Raw genomic sequence first — 23,042 nt, 5'->3', positions numbered from 1 at the left:
GTCAGATTTTTGTCTAATGCGTGCTGACTAATCTGATAGAATGGGTATGTTTTTATTGGGAATTTTCAAATGAATAATTTCCCATATTAAACAAATGTTTGTATTGAACCTTTATTTTTAGAGGCACAAATATGTCTGTTTTGAGTATCTGTTGACAATTCCGTCAGTGGCTTGTCAACTCTGTCAATAGTTTACTTTTTTGTCAATATTCTGAAATAATATTTGAATCACTGTTCTGCAACATATGCTTAAACAATTGAAGTATTTGCTGTGCTAGGTTGTATGTTCTATACTGAACAAAAATATAAACGCAACATGCAACAATTTCAAAGATTTTACTGACTTGCAGTTCATATGAGGAAATCAGTCAATTGAAATAAATTCATTAGGCCCTAATCTATGGATTTCACATGACTGGAAATACAGATATGCACCTGTTAGTCACAAAAAAAGGTATGGGCGTGGATCAGAAAAGCAGTCAGTATCTGGTGTGACAACCATCTGCCTCATGCAGCGAGACCCATCTCCTTTGCATAGAGTTGATCAGGCTGTTGATTGTGGCCTTTGGAATGTTGTCCCACTCCTCTTCAATGGGTATGTGAAGTTGCTGGATATTGGCAGGATCTGGAACATGCTGTCATACACATCGATCCAGAGCATCCTAAACATGCTCCATGGGTGACATGTCTGGTGAGTATGCAGGCCATTGAAGAACTGGAAAATTTTCAGCTTCCAGGAATTGTGTATAGATCCTTAAGACATAGGGCTGTGCGTTATCATGCTGAAACATGAGGTGATGGCAGTGAATGAATGGCACGACAATGGGCCTCAGGATCTCGTTACGGTTTCTCTGTGCATTCAAACTGCCATCGATAAAATGCAATTGTGTTCATTGTTTGTAGCTTATACCTGCCCATACCATAACCCCACCGTCACCATGGGGCACTCTGTTCACAACGTTGACATCAGCAAACCGCTGGTGAAGAAGCTGGATGTGGAGGTCCTGAGCTGGTGTGGTTAATTGTGGTCTGCGGTTGTAAGGCCGGTTGGACCTACTTCCAAATTCTCTAAAATGACGTTGGAGGTGGCTTATGGTAGAGAAATTAACATTACATTCTCTGGCAACAGCTTTGGTGGACATTCCTGCAGTCAGCATGCCAATTGCACACTCCCTCAAAACTTGAGACATCTGTGGAGTAGCCTTTTATTGTCCCCAGCACAAGGTGCACCTGTATAATGATCATGCTGTTTAATCAGCTTCTTGATATGTCACACCTGTCAGGTGGATGGATTATCTTGGCAAAGGAGAAATGCTCACTAACAGAGATGTAAACATATTTGTGCACAACATTTGAGAGAAGTAAGCTTTTTGTGCGTATGGAACATTTCTGTGATCTTTTATTTCAGCTCTTTTATTTTCAGCTCATGAAACATGGGACCAACACGTTTATATTTTTGTTTAGTATAAATCGAGAAACACATCCCAAAATGCTAATTAAATTAGCCCTCGAGCATTTAATAGTGCTATAAAACAAAACAAAAAGAAGTTTGGAGATTTGTATAACATATTTTAATAATTGAATGTTCGAATTAAACAATCAAAGCCTTTAAACACTGTAAAAATGAAATGCCTTTTATATGGTGTCTGATGGAGTTGACATAAATCCAGTTAGTTAGTAAATCCAGTTAGCATGTTATGATAAAAAATCATAGCATGGCACGTTTTATTGCAAATTGAGCTGACAATACTATGATACATACCGGCAAGAGTATCACTTATAATAGGACAAGTACTTATACAAGGTACAGAGGGACTTTGTATTGCTCAAGCTTTGTATGACATCTGACATAAACATACCTAATAATAATAATAATAATAATAATAATAATAATAATAATAATAATAATAATAATAAATAGCATTTGTAGAGCGCTTTTCATTTATAGAAGTAAATCCCAAAGATCTTTACATTGAAAGCAACCATTAAAATAAAAATGCTTTAATAAAAGAGCTAAAAACATTAGGCGAAAAATTGAAAGATAGTAGCTATCTAGTAGCTAGTACTATACAAGATACACAACAGAATAAGGAGGCGACAAGGACAAAACAATAGAACTTAAAACTAACGTATAGGACCAACAAAAGACAACACAAAATAGATCACAATAAGCGAAAGCCAGTTTAAAGAAGTGGTTCTTGAGCTCAGACTTAAAGGCAGTTGTGATCTGGGGCATGCAGAGGTGGAGCGGGAGCTCGTTCCAGAGCCGGGGGACGAGACCGCAGAATGCTTGGTCACCCATTGTTTTTAGGCGCCAGTGTTATAACCACGGTGCAGTGCATAAAGCAATGGAACATAAAACAGCTCAAACAAATGTATCTCTGATGTGTTTTTGTTGTCTTGTTTGCCTCTTAAGGACCATCAGACAATTCTGCGAGCTTGGGCTGTGAAGGATTTCGCTCCAAAGTGCCCCATTTATGTCCAGATTCTAAAGCCAGAGAATAAATTCCATGTGAAATTTGCAGGTAAAGACAGATTAATGTATTGTTAAGAAACATTTGTTTAGATGATTTGGGATCTTGGCATACATTTTCTGGAATATCCTGAATTGTGGCCCCAATAATGGGTTAACCCTTCCTTCTCTAGTTTTTGTATTTATATTTTCTCTATGTATTCAGGTTAGTCTCATTGAGTCCCATCTCAGTAATACGTCAAACGTAATCAAATCTTATTAATCTCCATTGCCTTAGATCATGTTGTGTGTGAGGAGGAATTAAAGTACGCCATGTTGGCCCTGAACTGCATCTGTCCAGCGACCTCCACCCTTATAACACTACTGGTCCACACTTCACAGGGTCTGTAAGTACACAACCACCCTCCACCCTCATATCTAGTCAACACCTCAATGGTGTACACTCCAGAAGATCTACAGTAGGCAACCCACCAACCCACCAAGTTTCTACCCAAGTCTTTACTCTACCCACCAAGTCTGCAAATGGAAAAAAATGCATACTGCGAAAGCCTAGACTATGAATACCCTCTTCATTACTCTATGTGCTTCAGGGAGGGGCAGCAGTCTCCAGAGCAGTGGCACAGGACCTATGGCAAGTGTTCCGGGAACGAGGTCTATAACATCGCCATGAGAGACAGCATCATCTTCTCGGAGTACATGGGGAAAAGCTTCACCTACACCTCCTTCCACTCACATAAGAAGTAAGTAGAAAACACCAATACGTCTTAGGGGGGGTCCTAGGGTCAAGGGTCACAGACTTGCCATTAAACAGCCCTACTGACAGATTACCTTACATTTTCTTGTGATCCCGGTTCCAATGGTTAGATATACTGTGCTATTTCAGTTGTATCCATGGATGGGGACGGATATGTGTGCTTAAATGCTCAATAAACACTTTTAACCAACAAATAAAATCACATTTTATTCGTCACATGCTTGTTAAACAACAGGTGTAGACTAACAGTGAAATGCTTACTTATGGGCCCTTCCAACAATGCAGAGAGAAAGAAAATAGAGAAATAATAGAAAAGTAATAACACAGAATAATAAATACACAATGAGTAATGATAACTTCGCTATATACACGGGGTACCAGTACCGAGTCGATGTGCAGGGGTACGAGGTAATTAAGGTAGATATGTACATATAACTAGGAATAAAGTGACTAGGCAACAGGATAGATAATAAACAGTAGCAGCAGCGTATATGTGATGAGTAAAATAAAGTTCGCGCATAAAGGGTCAATGCAGATAGTCCGGTAGCTATTAGGTATAACACACCAGGTATACAATAAACATCAACAAAATATTTGACTGAAATAGCACTGATCCGACACATTTAAAACCAGCCCTATTTATGAATATTCTAATACAGGTGACAAAATGTAGGTCAAAGGGTAGGGATTTGACCACATAATAATAATAATCATAATAATCATAATAATAATAATGTATTAAACTTCTATAGCACTTTTCATAACAGAAATCTCAAAGCACTTCATAAGCACAAAACAAACAAAAAATAAATATGTCAGGTCAACCAATAGAGCCCAAGTCTTTGAAAGCTGCATCCTCTGCAGATGGAGAGGGTCAGTTGATGGCTTGAGCGGAGGGAGCTGGTCAGAGGATGGTAAATGATGGTGATGGAGTCTGCTGATTATCTTGTAGAGGGCAAGTCCGGGAACCAGCACGAGTCATATAGCCACTGGACTTCTCCTCTTCCACTCTGTGAAGCACCCATTTGGGCAATGCGTCGGCAGCTCTGGGCGTCAGAAAGCTCACCACACAAAGTTCAGAATAGTAGCCAGTCGTCCTCTCTACGAGCCCTCTGCCTCAGCACTGCATTCCTCCATCTCCAATTCCTCTTACACTTCAAGCGACTCCTCATGACCATACCTGGAAAACCTTAGCAAACACTCTGGTCTCATCATGTGGTCAGGAAAAACTCAGTTGCCCAGTCAAATAGGCGTTGAACAGACATCTCTCCCTCTGTTATTTCCCCTCTGTACCTCCACTCTGTGTGAGCTAACTCTAAACCTCGATCTCTGTCCTCAGGTATGGTGTGTGTCTGATCGGGGTGTGCCGGGAGGACAGTAAGAGCATCCTGCTGAACCCCGGGTCCCAGTTCAGGATGAGCCCCAATGACACCTGCTTCTACATCAACATCACCAAGGAGGAGAACTCAACCTTTAAGAGGGAGAGGATGGTCAGCTGGCCTTGCCTGCCTGTCCACAGTGTCATCACCAGCATGGGTCAGTAATATGAGCTCTATTCCAATATCAAAACGTGTGTACTACGTAGCATGAAGTGATGAAGTATACTAACAAGTGAGTGATGTATTGGGCAAGTATAGTGTGCTAGTGTGGATATTGGTATATATAGTCATCGATTATTCTGCATTATTGAACTACAATTGGTATTTTTCTGAAATATTATGAATGACTTGTAAGACAGACACAGAAAAATGCCCACAATAAATAGTTGTAAATGTTGTGTTCCTTTGTATCCTTGTTCAGGCACTGTGGCCACAGACCTCCAGGACACAGGCTTCAAGCCCCGCTCTGGGCCTACTCTCTGTCTCCCCCCAGAGGACATTAAGGGTAACAGCAGGAGGCCCAGCATCAGCCCCGTGCTAGAGGTGCCAGATACTTCCTCTATGCACACAGGTGACCTCTATAGCGACCAATCAGAGGACGAGACCCTGCCCTCCGAGGAGGACCAATCAACTGAGGAGTATGTTTTATATTATTTCTATAAGAGGATGTAAGCCAAACATTTTTTTCAGGAAACATGTTACTACCTCTGTTACATTGATACCATGCAATATGTCTTACTTTTTATTCTCCAATGAAAAAAAAATGGGGTTAAAAGAGCCTTTTGGTTATTTCAGTTAGGGGTCTCCAACTTTGGTCCTGGAGTGCTACAGTGTGCACATTATTCAATTAACTACAGATACAGGATATATTTAGACCTATTTTGTCACAGCAAAATAATCCTGTAGCAACAGGATTTGAACGTTTAGTCCAGTAGAGGCTGGTGAGGGGAGACGTCCTCCCCTCACCAGCCTCCACTGGTTTAGTCCATAATGTTGCTTTATCAGTGGTTAGGCTATTAGCTGGCCAAAAGTAGGTTACATGTGCAATAATGTTAATATAACTTTGTGTTAGAGTGGGTTTTCAGTTAATTTATGTAAATCACAAAGCTCATCTGCATTTCCTGTGGTGCAAGAAAATTCTCAGCAACAAAAGAGTGATCAAATTAAGACCCTACACCTGTATGTTCTAGACTGAAGACCATGCATAGTTGATTGATTCAGGTAGGTTAGTGCTGGAACAAAAACGTACACACCTGGTAGCTCTCAGACTGGAATTGGAGAACACCTGCATTAGATGATGATTTGTGAGACAATAATGACATTTGTTTGTCTATTAATTTTAATCGGCGATCCATACTCTACAGTAAAATATGAATTGTGTGTCTGTTTATTTGAAGCTATGTGAAAGGCTATTCTCCCAACCTGCCCTACATCGGTAGTTCTCCAACACTTTGCCATCTACTGAAGGAGAAAGTACCATACTGTTGCCTCAGACTGGAAGGGGTAAATGATGCATGTCACTTAATCAGTTAAAGCAATATAGGTAGTATTAAGTCATGTTAACCATTGGCACTATTAAGCCTAGACCTGAACTAAAATGCATGCACAATGGGAAATCTGCTTTTTAATCAATGTCCGGGAAACCGACCCACATTTTAATTGAAATACATTTTTTTACATTTTAAAACAACAACATAAAAATGTATGTTATTTTCCGCATAGGGTTGTCAGCATAACAACTTTGAGGACGCCAAAGCATATAGCTTTAAGAACAAGCTAATCATTGTGTCGGCTGAGACGGCGGGAAATGGACTGTACAACTTCATCGTCCCACTTAGAGCTTCCTACAGACTAAAGAAAGAGCTGAACCCGATTGTGCTGCTCCTGGATAATCAGTAAGAGCAGCGTTTTATTTGATCTTCTTAACCTTTTTATTGCGCTGCCCTCTTGGTCAGGTCTCCATTGCTAAAGCGTTACAGATTTGCGTCGCAGGATGAAAATAATCAGCAGGAGGATTTGAATATCTGAAGAAATATTTAGAATCACCGCCAGAGTGCAGCTGGAAGCGGTGTTTGTATACAATGCAGTACCATAGCTGCCTACGTTGTACCTTAGACTGCAGGTCCACTGGGCGCCAGTTCAAGTAGCCTATGTAGTTTTATTATATGTTAAAGGCAAGCAATAGGCAGAATAAATGATTGGTGGCGTCAGTGTGGTCCAGCGGTTAAAGTTGGCCTGTGCTACTGTAGCCGGCGCATAACAGCTTAGTAAGTAAGGTCATCCACACCAAAGACCATAACTACTGTATAACTACTGTATATTGACAAATTATACATAGCCTAGCTATAAAACGTGGGCGCGCATCCACACTGAAGGAAAGTTTATCGTTCTATGGTAGGCCTACATCTGTCAATCAACTGATGGCCCAAATCAGCATTGGTGGAAAAAGCACCCAACTGTCATGAGTAAAAGTAAAGATACCTTAATAGAAAATGACTCAAGTAAAAGTAAATGTTACCCAGTAAAATTCTACTTGAGTAAAGTCTAGAAGTATTTGGTTTAAAATATACTTAAGTATGAAAAGTAAATGTAATTGCTAAAATATACTTAAGTATCAAAAGTAAAATAATAAATAATTTCAAATTCCTTATACACTGCTCAAAAAAGGGAACACTTAAACAACACAATGTAACTCCAAGTCAATCACACTTCTGTGAAATAAAACTGTCCACTTAGGAAGCAACACTGATTGACAATACATTTCACATGCTGTTGTGCAAATGGAATAGACAACAGGTGGAAATGATAGGCAATTAGCAAGACACCCCCAATAAAGGACTGGTTTTGCAGGTGGTGACCACAGACCACTTCTCAGTTCCTATGCTTCCTGGCTGATGTTTTGGTCACTTTTGAATGCTGGCGGTGCTTTCACTCTAGTGGTAGCATGAGACGGAGTCTACAACCCACACAAGTGGCTCAGGTAGTGCAGCTCATCCAGGATGGCACATCAATGCGAGCTGTGGCAAGAAGGTTTGCTGTGTCTGTCAGCGTAGTGTCCAGAGCATGGAGGCGCTACCAGGAGACAGGCCAGTACATCAGGAGACGTGGAGGAGGCCGTAGGAGGGCAACAACCCAGCAGCAGGACCGCTACCTCCGCCTTTGTGCAAGGAGGAGCACTGCCAGAGCCCTGCAAAATGACCTCCAGCAGGCCACAAATGTGCATGTGTCTGCTCAAACGGTCAGAAACAGACTCCATGAGGGTGGTATGAGGGCCCGACGTCCACAGGTGGGGGTTGTGCTTACAGCCCAACACCGTGCAGGACGTTTGGCATTTGCCAGAGAACACCAAGATTGGCAAATTCGCCACTGGCACCCTGTGCTCTTCACAGATGAAAGCAGGTTCACACTGAGCATATGTGACAGACGTGACAGTCTGGAGACGCCGTGGAGAACGTTCTGCTGCCTGCAACATCCTCCAGCATGACCGGTTTGGTGGTGGGTCAGTCATGGTGTGTGGTGGCATTTCTTTGGGGGGCCGCACAGCCCTCCATGTGCTCGCCAGAGGTAGCCTGACTGCCATTAGGTACCGAGATGAGATCCTCAGACCCCTTGTGAGACCATATGCTGGTGCGGTTGGCCCTGGTATCCTCCTAATGCAAAACAATGCTAGACCTCATGTGGCTGGAGTGTGTCAGCAGTTCCTGCAAGAGGAAGGCATTGATGCTATGGACTGGCCCGCCCGTTCCCCAGACCTGAATCCAATTGAGCACATCTGGGACATCATGAATCGCTCCATCCACCAACGCCACATTGCACCACAGACTGTCCAGGAGTTGGCGGATGCTTTAGTCCAGGTCTGGGAGGAGATCCCTCAGGAGACCATCCGCCACCTCATCAGGAGCATGCCCAGGCGTTGTAGGGAGGTCATACAGGCACGTGGAGGCCACACACACTACTGAGCCTCATTTTGACTTGTTTTAAGGACATTACATCAAAGTTGGATCAGCCTGTAGTGTGGTTTTCCACTTTAATTTTGAGGGTGACTCCAAATCCAGACCTCCATGGGTTGATAAATTTGATTTCCAATGATAATTTTTGTGTGATTTTGTTGTCAGCACATTCAACTATGTAAAGAAAAAAGTATTTAATAAGATTATTTCATTCATTCAGATCTAGGATGTGTTATTTTAGTGTTCCCTTAATTTTTTTGAGCAGTGTATTAAGCAAACCAGATGGCACCATTTTCTTGTTTTATTTATTTATGGAAAGCCCGGGCACACCAACATTCAGACATTATTTACAAACGAAGCATGTGTTTAGTGAGTCCACCAGATCAGCGGCAGTAGGGATGACCAGGGATGTTCGGTTGATAAGTGCGTGAATTTGACTGTTTTCCTGTGACGAGTACTTTTGGTTTCAAGGAAAGTGTATGGAGTAAAAAGTACAATATTTTCTTAAGGAATGTAGTTAAGTAAAAGTTGTCAAAAATATAAATACTACTTAAAAGTATTTTTACTTAAGTACTTTACACCACTGCAAATCAGCTCATCAACTCATCCACAGAAACACAAACAGTAGGCTATTATCGGTTTTCACACCTTTTATTATGTGACAATGGATAGGCTAACGGGTAGCCTACAGAATGTATTGTAATATAATTTTACATTTGAGTCATTTAGCAGACGCTCCTATCCAGAGCGACTTACAGTTAGTGAGTGCATACAATTTCCATACTGGCCCCCCGTGGGAATCGAACCCACAACCCTGGCATTGCAAGCGCCATGCTCTACCAACTGAGCTACAGAAGGCCTAATAATCTAATAACAAGGGGCCTATTGTGACCATCGATGGCACTAGATTATCGGCAGCTGATGTCTCGTTAAACCGCCAATAAGCGCATAATTCACCCGCACAGCTGTTCTCCATTGCAACCATTATTGGTCACCTCATTATTGCTCCCTAAAAGATGTCAGTGTTACTTTAGTCTAGCCTGATGACTCACACTAAATTATTCTGCTGCTCTGTCGTTTGCTACATACTTTAGTCTGAGACTGCCATCATTGCCATCGTAGGCCCTGTGTAGCTCAGTTGGTAGAGCATGGCGCTTGCAACGCCAGGGTTGTGGGTTCGTTTCCCATGGGGGGCCAGTATGAAAAATGTATGCACTCACTAACTGTAAGTCGCTCTGGATAAGAGCATCTGCTAAATTACTAAAATGTTTTAAAAAATTGAAGTCGTTTGTGGTGATGAGGGGCCCGAGGGGAGTAGCCTAGACTTGCTACTCAACTACAATACATTTTGAGTGCACCACACAGCAATGCTGCATTCATTATTTATTTAGTAAGCTAAAAACACAGAGCCTAACATTAGCTAGCTACTATGAGGATGTCATGTCATTGGAGGAGTGGATGAGTGACTGACTTTTTCCCCTCATCGTTTTTGGGTGGCTACAGCTAGAGATGCAGGTGTAATTTGGTTAGCTAGCAAGAAATGTGAATCACTTTGCTAGCTAGCTAGCTATGCTGAACTTGAACGACTGTTAGCCTAAGTAAGCATATCTATAAAAAAATTAAATAAAATTAAAACATACAATCTAACTGCAGTGAAGCCGCTCAACATTTACGTTACATTCAGTCATTTTGCAGACACTCCAATCCAGAGTGACCCACAGGAGCAACCAGGGTCAAGCACCCCCGCCCAGGGGCACATCGACAGATCTCCCACCAAGTCAAATCGGGGACCCGAACCAGTGCCCAAGCTCCCAACTGCCAGGCCACCAACCATCCAAGATCCCCCAACAGTCCCCCCAAGAGCTGCCCCTCAAGCATCTGAGAGCCCCCCAATATTTGCAGAAATCCATTCAGGTGGCTTTTGGCGAATGCGTTCTAATGATCTAAAGTCGTGCTGTTGCTACTGCCTGTAACACAGTCCAGTTCAAAGTGAATGATTGCAGGCCCATGTGGCAAATGGCTTATTTGCATATTGGCCTACTGTAGCTCTGATTGGCTATGGCGCACCGGTCTGCTTAGACTCTGGTTGTCACGGATTCTGCCGAGGCTGCTCCTCCTCCTTGCTTGGGCAGGCTTCGGCGTTCGTCGTCCCCGGAGTACTAGCTACCACCGTTGGATGTTTCGATGTTTGTTTGGTTTGGTCTGTCTGTTGCACCTGTGTCTGTTTGTGTCTAATTATGTGTCCTATACGTTTTCTGCTTTGTGTATGTGAGTTTGTGTGTTGTTGTCCGCCTGTCCGTTGATGTCAGAGTTTTGTGCTCATTTAGTTAGTGTTTTACGCACTGCTTGCGTAATCGCTCGCCTCCAGTGTTTGAGGCCCGTTTATTTGTGTATTGTATATTTGACTAGTAAAGTCTGTTTGACTGAGCTTCTGTGTCCTGCGCCTGACTCCGACACCGCATCCACATCAGCCCCATTGACAGAACAACACACCACTCATGGAGTCAGCAGGAGCAGCGGCGGCACCCAAGTCGCTGGAGGATCGGATCAGCGAGCAAGACGCCATGATCCGGCAACTCGGGTCCGCCATGAATGAGGTGACGAACACTCTGCGCCGATTGGTAACTAGAGAGGTGCCCACACCTCCGCCCACCTTACCATCACCATCGGCCAGTCCTCCCATCCCAGCACCGGAACCCAGTGGAATTCGGCTCTCGCTCCCGAGGGCGTATAATGGCACTGCAGCCGGGTGTCAGGGGTTCCTCCTGCAGGTGGAACTCTACCTGGCCACCATACACCCGGCGCCCTCGGGATACGAGAGCGTCTCCGCCCTCATCTCCTGTCTCTCCGGCAAGGCGTTGGAGTGGGCCAACGCCGAATGGAGGGAATAGACGCCGCCACCATCACCTACGCGGAGTTCTCCCGCCGCTTCAGGGCAGTTTTTCGACCATCCACCTGAGGGGAAAGCGGGCGGGGAGCGTCTGTTCCACCTCCGACAGGGGGAAGAGGAGCGCACAGGAGTTCGCCCTGGAGTTCCGGACTCTAGCGGCGGATGCAGGGTGGAATGAGAGGGCCCTCATCGACCACTATCGATGCAGTCTTAGTGAGGACGTTCGTCGTGAGCTGGCCTGCAGGGACACCAACCTATCTTTCGACCAGTTGGTGGACATGTCCATCCGTCTCGATACCCTGCTGGCTACCCGCGGACGTCCCCGAATGGGGGTCGTCCATTCCATCCTCCAGCACCTCCGAGCCGATCCCTATGGAGCTCGGGGGTGCTGGCGCTAGAGAGGAGGAGAGAGAACCCGAGGGGGCCGTCCCCTGCACCAACTGTGGCCGTGGAGGGCACACTGCGGCTAGGTGCTGGGGAGGGTCTCCAGGGAGAGGGAACAACAGGTCACGCACTGGGGAGTCATTTCAGGTGAGTAGGCGCCCCACTTACCCAGAGCTCTCTGTTGTTCACATGTGTATACCTGTAAGATTTCCCACAGGTGGCACCTCATTCCCAGCATAAGGCGCTAGTCGATTCAGGCGCAGCTGGGAATTTTGTTGATCGTAAATTTTGTTTAAGGTTAGGGATTCCCCTCCTGCCTGTTGATGCTCCCTTCCCTGTCCATGCCCTAGATAGCCGGCCGCTGGGATCGGGGTTGATTAGAGAAGTCACAGCACCACTTAAGATGAATACGCAGGGGGGTCATGAGGAGACCATTCAGTTATATCTGATCGACTCTCCTGCGTATCCCGTGGTGCTGGGGCTTCCCTGGTTAATCGCCCATGATCCTACCATTTCGTAGCAACAGAGGGCTCTCATGGAGTGGTCTGCCCAGTGTGTAGGGAGATGTCTAGGTGTTTCCGTGGGGGCGACCTCGGTGGAGAGTCCGAACCAAGTGCCCGCAATGCACATTCCCCCTGAGTATGAGGATTTAGCACTCGTGTTCAGCAAAACAAGGGGCGACACGGTTGCCACCCTCATAGACGGGGAGTTGTGCGATAGACCTCCAAACAGGAGCAGCACTCCCGCGGACCATGTGTATCCTCTGTCTCAGAGGAGACAGCGGCTATGGAGACTTACATAGCCGAGTCCTTGAACAGGGATACATACGGACCTCCACTTCCCCAGTGTCCTCGAGTTTCTTCTTTGTGAAGAAGAAGGATGGGGGTTTGCGCCCGTGTATTGATTACCGTAGTCTCAATCAGATCACGGTTAAATACAGTTATCCTCTTCCTCTGATTGCGAGTATGACTGAATCATTACGCGGAGCGCGGTTCTTCTCAAAGTTGGATCTCAGGAGCGCGTACAACCTGGTGCGCATTAGGGAGGGAGATGAATGGAAAACAGCATTTAGCACCACCTCGGGTCATTACGAGTATCTCGTCATGCCATACGGGTTAATGAATGCTCCTTCAGTCTTCCAATCCTTTGTGGACGAGATCTTCCGGGACATGCATGGGCAGGGTGTTGTGGTGTACATCGACGACATCCTAGTGTACTCTTCTACACGAGCCGAGCAGGTAGCCCTGGTGTGCCGAGTGTTGGGGAGGCTGTTGGAGCATGACTTGTATGTCAAGGCAGAGAAATGTTTGTTTTTCCAGGAGTCCATCTCCTTTTTGGGTTATCTGTTGTCCGCGTCAGGGGTGAAGATTGAGGTTGACCGTGTGTCTGCCGTGCGTAATTGGCAAACTCCAACCACTGTTAAAGAGGTGCAGCAGTTTTTGGGTTTTACTAATTACTACCGGAGGTTTATCCGGGGGCTTTGGACAGGTGGCAGCTCCCATTACGTCCCTGCTGAAGGGGGGTCGGTGCGTTTGCAGTGGTCAGCTGAAGCGGACAGGGCATTTGTTAAACTGAAGAACCTGTTCACTTTGGCTCCGGTGCTGGCGCATCCGGACCCCGCTTTACCATTCCAAGTAGAGGTGGACGCGTCAGAGGCCGGTATTGGGGGCAGTACTGTCGCAACGGTCCCACGCCACCTAAACTCCGCCCCTGTCGTTCTATTCTAAGAAGCTCAGCCCGGCGGAGCAAAATTATGACGTAGGGGGACAGGGAGCTGTTAGCCGTGGTTCAGGCCCTAAAGGTGTGGAGGCATTGGCTTGAGGGGGCTCAACACCCCTTTCCTCATTCTGACTGACCACCGTAACCTGGAGTACATCCGGGCAGCTAGGAGATTAAACCCTCGTCAGGCTAGGTGGAATATGTTTCTAACCCGGTTCATTTTTTTAAATAACGTACATCCCAGGGTCCCAGAACGGTAAGCAGACGCCCTGTCCCGGCGGTATGACACAGAGGAGAGGTCCATTGAGCCCACTCCCATACTGCCGGAGTCTTGTCTGGTGGCTCCGGTGGTGTGGGGGTCGATGCGGAGATCGGCGGCCGTTACGTACCGACCCTACTCCCCCAGAGTGTCCTGTGGGGCGGACGTGCGTTCCGCTCGGGGTTCGTGATCGGCTTATTTAGTTGGGCTCATCGTCACCCTCCTCTGGACATCCAGGTATTGGCCGGACAGTGCACTGCCTTAGCGTAAAATACTGGTGGCCAACGTTAGCTAGGGATGTGAGGGTTTATGTCTCCTCCTGCTCGGTGTGCGCCCAGTGTAAGGCGCCTAGACACCTGCCCAGGGGGAAGTTACATCCCCTGCCCGTTCCACAACGACCATGGTCTCACCTCTCGGTGGACTTTGTGACCGACCTTCCCCCCTCCCAGGGGAATACCACCATTTTGGTCATTGTGGATCGGTTTTCTAAGGCCTGCCGGGTCTCCCTACTGCCCTACAGACCGCTGAGGCACTATTTACCCACGTCTTCCGGCACTACGGGGTTCCCGAGGATATAGTGTCTGACCGAGGTCCCCAGTTCACCTCCAGAGTCTGGGGGGCGTTCATGGAACGCTTGGGGGTCTCGGTGAGCCTTACCTCGGGTTACCACCCAGAGAGCAATGGGCAGGTAGAACAAGTTAACCAGGATGTGGGTAGGTTTCTGAGGTCCTATTGCCAGGGCCGGCCGGAGGAGTGGTCAAGGTATATCCCCTGGGCAGAGATGGCACAGAACTCTCTCCGCCACTCCTCCACCAATCTAACCCCTTTCCAGTGTGTGTTAGGGTATCAGCCGGTTCTGGCACCATGGCACCAGAGCCAGATCGAGGCTCCTGCGGTGGATGAGTGGGTTCGGCACTCGGAGGAGACGTGAAACGCTGCACACGTCCATCTGCAGCGGGCCATCCGTCGACAGAAGGCGAGCGCCGATCTCCACCGCAGTGAGGGCCCGGTGTCACGCACCGGGAGATCGAGTCTGGCTCTCGACTCGAAACCTGCCCCCTCCGCCTGCCCTGCCGGAAGCTGGGTCGGCGGTTTGTGGGGCCTTTTAAAGTCCTGAGGAGATTGAACGAGGTGTGTTACAGGTTACAACTGCCTATTGATTATAAGAATATTAACCCCTCGTTCCATGTGTCTCTTCTCGGGCCGGTGGTAGCTGGTCCACTCCAGGAAGGTGAGATAGGAGAGACCCCCCGCCCCCACTGGACATCGAGGAGCTCCGAGCGTACGGTCCGGACCATCTTGGATTCGAGGCGTCGGATGGGGGGTCTCCAGTATCTCGTGGAGTGGGAGGGTGCGGCCCCGGAGGAACGGTGCTGGGTGCCTAGGAGGGATATCCTAGATCCATCCCTCCTGACTGAGTTCCACCGTGGTCATCCCACGCGCCCTGCTCCAGCGTCCTCCTGGTGCGTCCCGAGTCCGGGGTCGGCGCACGGCTGGGCCGCACGTCAGGGGGGGTACTGTCACGGATTCTGCCCGAGGCTGCTCCTCCTCCTTGCTCGGGCAGGCTTCGGCGTTCGTCGTCCCCGGAGTACTAGCTACCACCGTTGGATGTTTTGATGTTTGTTGCACCTGTGTCCGTTTGTGTCTAATTATGTGTCCTATAATTTTTCTGCTTTGTGTATGTGAGTTTGTGTGTTGTTGTCCGCCTGTCCGTTGATGTCAGAGTTTTGTGCTCATTTAGTTAGTGTTTTACGCACTGCTTGCATGTCGCTTTCGCCTCCAGTGTTTGAGGCCCGTTTATTTTTGTATTGTATATTTGACTAGTAAAGTCTGTTTGACTGAGCTTCTGTGTCCTGCGCCTGACTCCGACACCGCATCCACATCAGCCCCATTGACACTGGTCCTGGACAAGAGAGATGTTTTTATTTTGGTTTATTCATTGTCAAAACACACGTCTGCCTTCCCACTCTATATTGCTATAGAATTTTCACAAATGCGTTACAATACATAATTCCCAAACATTCTATGAATTTATGAAAACGTGAAAATCTAAGTGCTCGCTTGTCAGAAAATGTAAACAAAAAAGGTGTCATATTCTTCCTATGATCAGATTTTAATAAGATTTAATGTTGCTAAAACGCTTTCAGTTCCACTTTAAATAACATTTTTAGAAAGTTCTGAACGTTACTAAAGTTTTGTAGTGTTTTTTATGGAACGTTTTCTTAACATTCTCGGAACAATTTGAGAACATGATTTTAAATAGAACCATGAGGAAACCTTGTGTTGAAGTACTAAAATCCCCACAGAAGAACGTTGTTTCTTAACGTTCTCTGAAATATTTGATTCGATTTGAATATTTGAGATCATTCCCAATGCAAACCAGTTGGAGAACATTCCTAGAATATTACCATAATTACAATTAAATGTAACCATGTTTGAACATTTAAAGTAATGAAATACCAAGAAAATAACGTTTCTTTTTTTGTCAAGTTCCTTAAATGTGCTGAGAATGTTACAAAGCCAAGCAACTATCCGGCAAAGTTGTGGGAAGGTTGTATGCAAAATAACCATAGGACAACCACGCGCTCACCAAGCTCTATGAAACATATGGTTCTCAGAACGTTATGTGCTAGCTGGGAAGTGAATGTTAAATGAGATTGAATGGCTATGGCTTATCTTGAATTCAGCAAGATACCAATGAGCGCCCTTTTTGGTACTTTTACCACAAGCAAAGCAGCACCTCCTACCATATTTTCTCTATTTTATAAAAGTGTCTGTCTCTTTTGGATATGGCGGGTTGGGTACTGTGACAGCAAAAATAACAATATTTGTTCATATGGACAATGAAGATCTATTCAATTTAATTGAATTCCATTCTATTCTATTCTTTTCCATGTTGTGACGCGTTCTGTTGTCTCACCAGGCCTGACACACAGTTCCTGGAGGCGATCTGTTGGTTCCCCATGGTGTTCTACATGGTCGGCTCCATCGATAAGTACTTGACGCACATCACCTTATAACCGTATCAATCATCTAATTTAGTGCAAGTACTGCATTTGTATGCTATTAGTCTTCCTATCAAGACTACATCTAAAGGAAACGGACTGAGTGAACTGAAATATCAATTTCTCAAATAAGTCCTGTGTCCAACGTCACCTTTCTAGACAGCCCCCGAGGTACTATTAGTTACGATTCTCTCTCCACAGCGAATCTTTCAAAAGATAGCTAGCTCATGTGCAGAGTCCAGAGGTTTTCCTGACAGTCTATAACTAAGGTCTTGAGTTTTTCAAGTCAAGAAGTCAAATTCAAGTCAAATGTGTGTGTGTGTGTGTCTCCCCTAGCCTGGATGACCTCCTGCGCTGCGGCGTGTCCTTTGCAGCCAACATGGTGGTGGTGGACAAGGAGAGCACCATGAGTGCAGAGGAGGACTACATGGCTGACGCCAAAACCATCGTCAATGTGCAGACACTGTTCAGGTACCGGAACCATTGTCAATGTGCAGACACTGATCAGGTACTGCAACCATTGTCAATCTGCAGACACTGTTTAGGTACCGAAACCATCATCAATGTGCAGACACTGTTCAGGTACCGTAACCATTGTTAGTGTTTAGGTAGCGAAACCCTTGTTAGTGCTCAGACACTGTTCAGGTAGCGCAACTATCGTCAATGTGCAAACACTGTTCACTCTATATTTTTCATCTCTTTCATCGGTCTCCCATCTTGATCTTTCAGTGGAACATCTTTGCTGGCCTTTTTGTCTGCCGTGAGTTTCTTTGTGATTTTGTACACTTACCTCATGTCGTTCCTTCTAACTGCCATCTCTGCTTCAGAGGCAGGAAGGCCACCAAAAATTCTGAAATTTCCATCCCCAACTATAACATTTTCCGTCTAGATAGAACTGCCAAAGGGGGTGGAGTTGCAATCTACTGTAGAGATAGCCTGCAGAGCTCTATCATACTATCCAGGTCTGTGCCCAAACAGTTTGAGCTTCTACTTCTAAAAATCCACCTTTCCAGAAATAAGTCTCTCACTGTTGCCGCTTGCTACAGACCCCCCTCAGCCCCCCAGATGTGCCCTGGACACCATATGTGAATTGATTGCCCCCATTTATCCTCAGAGTTCGTACTGCTTGGTGACCTAAATTGGGATATGCTTAATACCCCGGCCATCCTACAATCCAAACTAGATGCCCTCAACCTCACGCAAATTATCAACGAACCTACCAGGTACAACCCTAAATCCGTAAACATGGGTACCCTCATAGATATCATCCTGACTAACATACCCTCTAAATACACCTCAGCTGTCTTCAACCAGGATCTCAGCGATCACTGCCTTATTGCCTGCGTCCGTAGCGGGTCCGCGGTCAAACGACCACCCCTCATCACTGTCAAACGCTCCCTAAAACACTTTAGCGAGCAGGCCTTCCTAATTGACCTGGCCCAGGTATCCTGGATGGATATAGATCTCATTCCGTCAGTAGAGGATGCCTGGTTGTTCCTTAAAAGTAATTTCCTCTCAATCTTAAATAAACATGCCCCATTCAAAAAATACAGAACTAAGAACCGATATAGCCCCTGGTTCTCCTCAGACTTGACTGCCCTTGACCAGCACAAAAACATCCTGTGGCGTACTGCATTAGCATCAAATAGCCCCGCGATATGCAACTTTTCAGGGAAGTTAGGAACCAATATACACAAGCAGTCAGGAAAGCAAAGGCAAACTTTTTCAAACAGAAATTTGCATCCTGTAGCACTAACTCCAAAAAGTTTTGGGACACTGTAAAGTCCATGGAGAATAAGAGTACTTCCTCCCAGTTGCCCACTGCACTGAGGCTAGGAAACACTATCACCACTGATAAATCTACAATAATCGAGAATTTCAACAAGCATTTTGCTACAGCTGGCCATGCTTTCCATCTGGCTACCACTACCCCCGGCCACCAACTCTGCACCCTCCGCTGAAACTTGCCCATGCCCCCCGCTTCTCCTTCACACAAATTCAGACAGCAGACGTTTTGAAAGAGCTGCAAAATCTGGACCCCTACAAATCAGCTGGGCTAGACAATCTGGACCCTTTCTTTCTAAAACTAGCCGCCGAAATTGTCGCAACCCCTATTACTAGTCTGTTCAACCTCTCTTTCATAACGTCTGAGATCCCCAGAGATTGGAAAGCTGCCGCGGTCATCCCCCTCTTCAAAGGGGGTGACACTCCTAGATCCAAACTGCTACAGACCTATATCCATCCTGCCCTGCCTTTCGAAAGTATTTGAAAGCCAAGTTAACAAACAGATCACCCGACCATTTCGAATACCACCGTACCTTCTCCGCTATGCAATCCGGTTTCGAGCTGGTCATGGGTGCACTTCAGCCACACTCAAGGTCCTAAACGATATTATAACCGCGATTGATAATAGACAGTACTGTGCAGCCGTCTTCATCGACCTGGCCAAGGCTTTCGACTCTGTCAACCACCGCATTCTTATTGGCAGACTAAATAGCCTTGGTTTCTCAAATGACTGCCTCGCCTGGTTCACCAACTACTTCTCAGATTTCAGTGTGTCAAATCGGAGGGCCTGTTGTCTGGACCTATGGCAGTCTCTATGGGGGTGCCACAGGGTTCAATTCTTGGGCCGACTCTTTTCTCCGTGTATATCAATGATGTCGCTCTTGCTGCTGGTGACTCTCAGATCCACCTCTACGCAGACGACACCATTTTGTATACATCTGGCCCTTCATTGGACACTGTGTTAACAAACCTCCAAACGAGCTTCAATGCCATACAACACTCCTTCAGTAGCCTCCAACTGCTCTTAAACACTAGTAAAACTAAATGCATGCTTTTCAATCGAACGCTGCTGGCACCCGCCCACCCGACTAGAATCACCACTCTTGACGGGTCTGACCTAGAGTATGTGGACAACTACAAATACCTAGGTGTCTGGTTAGACTGTAAACTCTCCTTCCAGACTCACATAAAGAATCTCCAATCCAAAGTTAAATCTAGAATCGGCTTCCTATTTCGCAACAAAGCCTCCTTCACTCATGCTGCTAAACATGCCCTCGTAAAACTGACTATCCTACCGATCCTTGACTTCGGCGATGTCATTTACAAAATAGCCTCCAACACTCTACTCAGCAAATTGGATGTAGTCTATCACAGTGCCATCCGTTTTGTCTCCAAAGCCCCATACGCTACCCACCACTGTGACCTGTACGCTCTTGTTGGCTGGTCCTCACTACATGTTCGTCGTCAAACCCACTGGCTCCAGGCCATCTATAAATCACTGCTAGGCAAATCCCCGCCTTATCTTAGCTCATTGGTCACCATAGCAGCACCCACCCGTAGTCTGCGCTCCAGCAGGTATATCTCACGGGTCATTCCCAAAGCCAACACCTCCTTTGGCCGCCATTCCTTCCAGTTCTCTGCTGCCAATGACTGGAACGAATTGCAAAAATCTCTGAAGCTGGAGACTCTTATCTCCCTCACTAACTTTAAGCATCAGTTGTCAGAGCACCTTACCGATCACTGCACCTGTACACAGCCCATCTGAAATTAGCCCACCCAACTACCTCATCCCTATATTGTTATTTATTTTGCTCTTTTGCACCCCAGTATCTCTATTTGCACATAATCTCTTGCACATCTAGCATTCCAGTGTTAATACTATTGTAATTATTTTGCACTATAGCCTATTTATTGCCTTACCTCCATAACTTGCTACATTTGCACACACTGTATATATATTTTCTGTTGTATTTTTGACTTTGTTTTGTTTTACCCCATATGTAACTCTGTGTTGTTGTTTTTATCGCACTGCTTTGCTTTATCTTGGCCAGGTCGCAGTTGTAAATGAGAACTTGTTCTCAACTGGTTTACCTGGTTAAATAAAGGTGAAATAAAAAATAAAAAAATAAAAAAATACCCCATAATGACAAAGCAAAAACAGCTTTTTAGAAATGTTTGCAATTAAAAAAATTTTTTTACCTGGAAATATCAAATTTACATAAGTATTCAGACCCTTTACTCAGTACTTTGTTGAAGCACCTTTGGCAGCGATTACAGCCTCGAGTATTATTGGGTATGACGCTACAAGCTTGGCACACCTGTATTTGGGGAGATTCTCCCATTCTTCTCTAGCCTATTTATTGCCTTACCTCCATAACTTGCTACATTTGCACACACTGTATATATATTTTCTGTTGTATTTTTGACTTTGTTTTGTTTTACCCCATATGTAACTCTGTGTTGTTGTTGTTTTTATCGCACTGCTTTGCTTTGTCTTGGCCAGGTCGCAGTTGTAAATGAGAACTTGTTCTCAACTGGCTTACCTGGTTAAATAAAGGTGAAATAAAAAAAATAAAAATAAAGTGGCAAGTCTTTCTACATATTTAGGCGTTCACAACAAAGCTGTGAAATCTATCGTTATTCTTAGATTATTTCTTTTCCTTGACATTTCCTTGTCTAATAACTCAAGCATAGATTGGTAACTTTTTTCTAATTTGGCACACAGAAACTAGAGGCCATGAGTAACTTGGTCAAAAAGAATGCCATGATTGGCCTATAGGTGCAGTCTCACTTAAATCATCATATCCGTCGCCCCATTTGACCTAGAGACTTTAAACTTTGTACACTGAACAAAAATATAATAACATGTAAAGTGCTGGTCCCATGTTTCATGAGCTGAAATAAAAGATACCAGAAGTTTTCCATACTCACAAAAAGCTTATTTATCTCAAAATTTGTGCACAAATTTGTTTACATTCCTGTTAGTGAGCATTTGAGCCTTTGTCAAGATAACCCATCCACCTGACAGATGTGGCATGTCAAGAAGCTGATTAAACAGCATGATCATTACACAGGTGCACCTTGTGCTGGAGACAATAAAGGGTCACTCTAAAATGTGCAGTTTTATCACACAACAGAATGCCACAGATGTCTCAAGTGTTGAGGGAGCATGCAATTGGCATGCTGACTGCAGGAATGTCAATTTCTCTAGCATAAGCCACCTCCAACGTCATTTTAGAACATTTGGCAGTACGTCCAACCGGCCTCACAACCACAGACCACGTGTAACCGTTTATATTTTTGTTCAGTATATGTAGGTATTGTTCCTCATGCTGAAAAAAATCTCAATATTCTCATGAACCATATAAGTTCGAAATTCTGCATGTAAGCCCATGGTACATCTGTTAACCAATCCCTTAGCTTTTCTCAAGCTAAGTTAAGAGATGGCTGAGTTCTTGATTAATCAGGAAATCAGATTGTACGTGTCCATTTAAATGCTTTGTAAATCCACTTCACAATGGCCTATTAATTTTAAACTTTTTGGGGTCATCGAATACATTACCATAATAAACCATGTTAAGTTTGGCATTTATATCTTAAAAAATAAGGAAACTATTAACAATTAACTGTTTTGACTATGTAACACAAATGCTTAGAATAATCATACAAATATATTTATCTCATGGACCAAAAGTCAGATTCACTCCAGATTTGGTCTTTAGTCCCTAAATAGTTTGGGAAAATAGCATTGATGCATTTAAAGATGGCCACACTATACCAGTAGCACGTACGCTAATATGCTAAAATATGCACACACAAAAAATCTAAAATCTTATTTTCATGAACCATAGGACCAAAGGACACCAAATTCGGCCCATGGTACATTTCTTAACTTGAAAAGTTGGCTGAGTTATTGACAAATCAAAAATCTGATTTTACGTGTCCATTTAAACCACTGTTAATCCACTCCACAGTGGCCTATCAAACTTGTCATCATTATCATTGATGTCCCTAAGACGAACCACACTGAATTTGGTATTGATATAAAAAAAAACAAGGAAACTAATAACAACTCATTCTTTGCATAAGTAGTAGTAGTAGTAGTAGTAGTAGTAGTAGTAGTAGTAGTAGTAGTAGTAGTTTATTTAAAGGGACCATGTTTAGTTAAAAACATACATTTCAGACAGTGAAATATGAGGTTTGCAGCAGTGTTAGCTAAACACTGCTACATTTCATCCGTGGTCCCTTACTAAACATATCTAAATATATAAACATATTTAAATACACATCACTCATACAGTAGTATAGTAGGATATAACATTCAATATTACAGTGATGATAACGATCTAATTTCCTGTCCAGGATCTTCAGTGCTTGTTTATATAGTGATCGAAGGGGTTTCATTGATGTTTCATTGGTTTGAGAACAGCCGGTGATAGAATAGG

The 23,042-nt window shown here is 44.8% G+C and overlaps 1 protein-coding gene across 3 annotated transcripts in view; it reads left to right on the top strand.

The window, feature by feature from the left end:
- LOC121534575 (potassium channel subfamily T member 2-like) overlaps positions 1–23,042 on the top strand; it is a 68,832-nt gene that overhangs the window by 18,278 nt on the left and 27,512 nt on the right. Inside the window, exons 13-21 of one of the 3 annotated variants that reach the window (XM_041841150.1) lie at positions 2,416–2,524; positions 2,750–2,858; positions 3,063–3,212; positions 4,566–4,762; positions 5,027–5,243; positions 6,003–6,108; positions 6,328–6,500; positions 16,731–16,802; positions 17,149–17,283. In XM_041841150.1, coding sequence (XP_041697084.1) covers positions 2,416–2,524; positions 2,750–2,858; positions 3,063–3,212; positions 4,566–4,762; positions 5,027–5,243; positions 6,003–6,108; positions 6,328–6,500; positions 16,731–16,802; positions 17,149–17,283 — 1,268 coding nt within the window. The remainder of the gene's footprint in view (positions 1–2,415; positions 2,525–2,749; positions 2,859–3,062; positions 3,213–4,565; positions 4,763–5,026; positions 5,244–6,002; positions 6,109–6,327; positions 6,501–16,730; positions 16,803–17,148; positions 17,284–23,042) is intronic. The other 2 variants (XM_041841151.1, XM_041841152.1) reach the window with 2 other exon arrangements.

This window comes from Coregonus clupeaformis, chromosome 21, assembly GCF_020615455.1.
Source record: "Coregonus clupeaformis isolate EN_2021a chromosome 21, ASM2061545v1, whole genome shotgun sequence".
NCBI lineage: Eukaryota > Metazoa > Chordata > Actinopteri > Salmoniformes > Salmonidae > Coregonus > Coregonus clupeaformis.
Note: the sequence above shows the minus strand (reverse complement) of the source record. Positions and strands in the feature narration are given on the sequence as shown.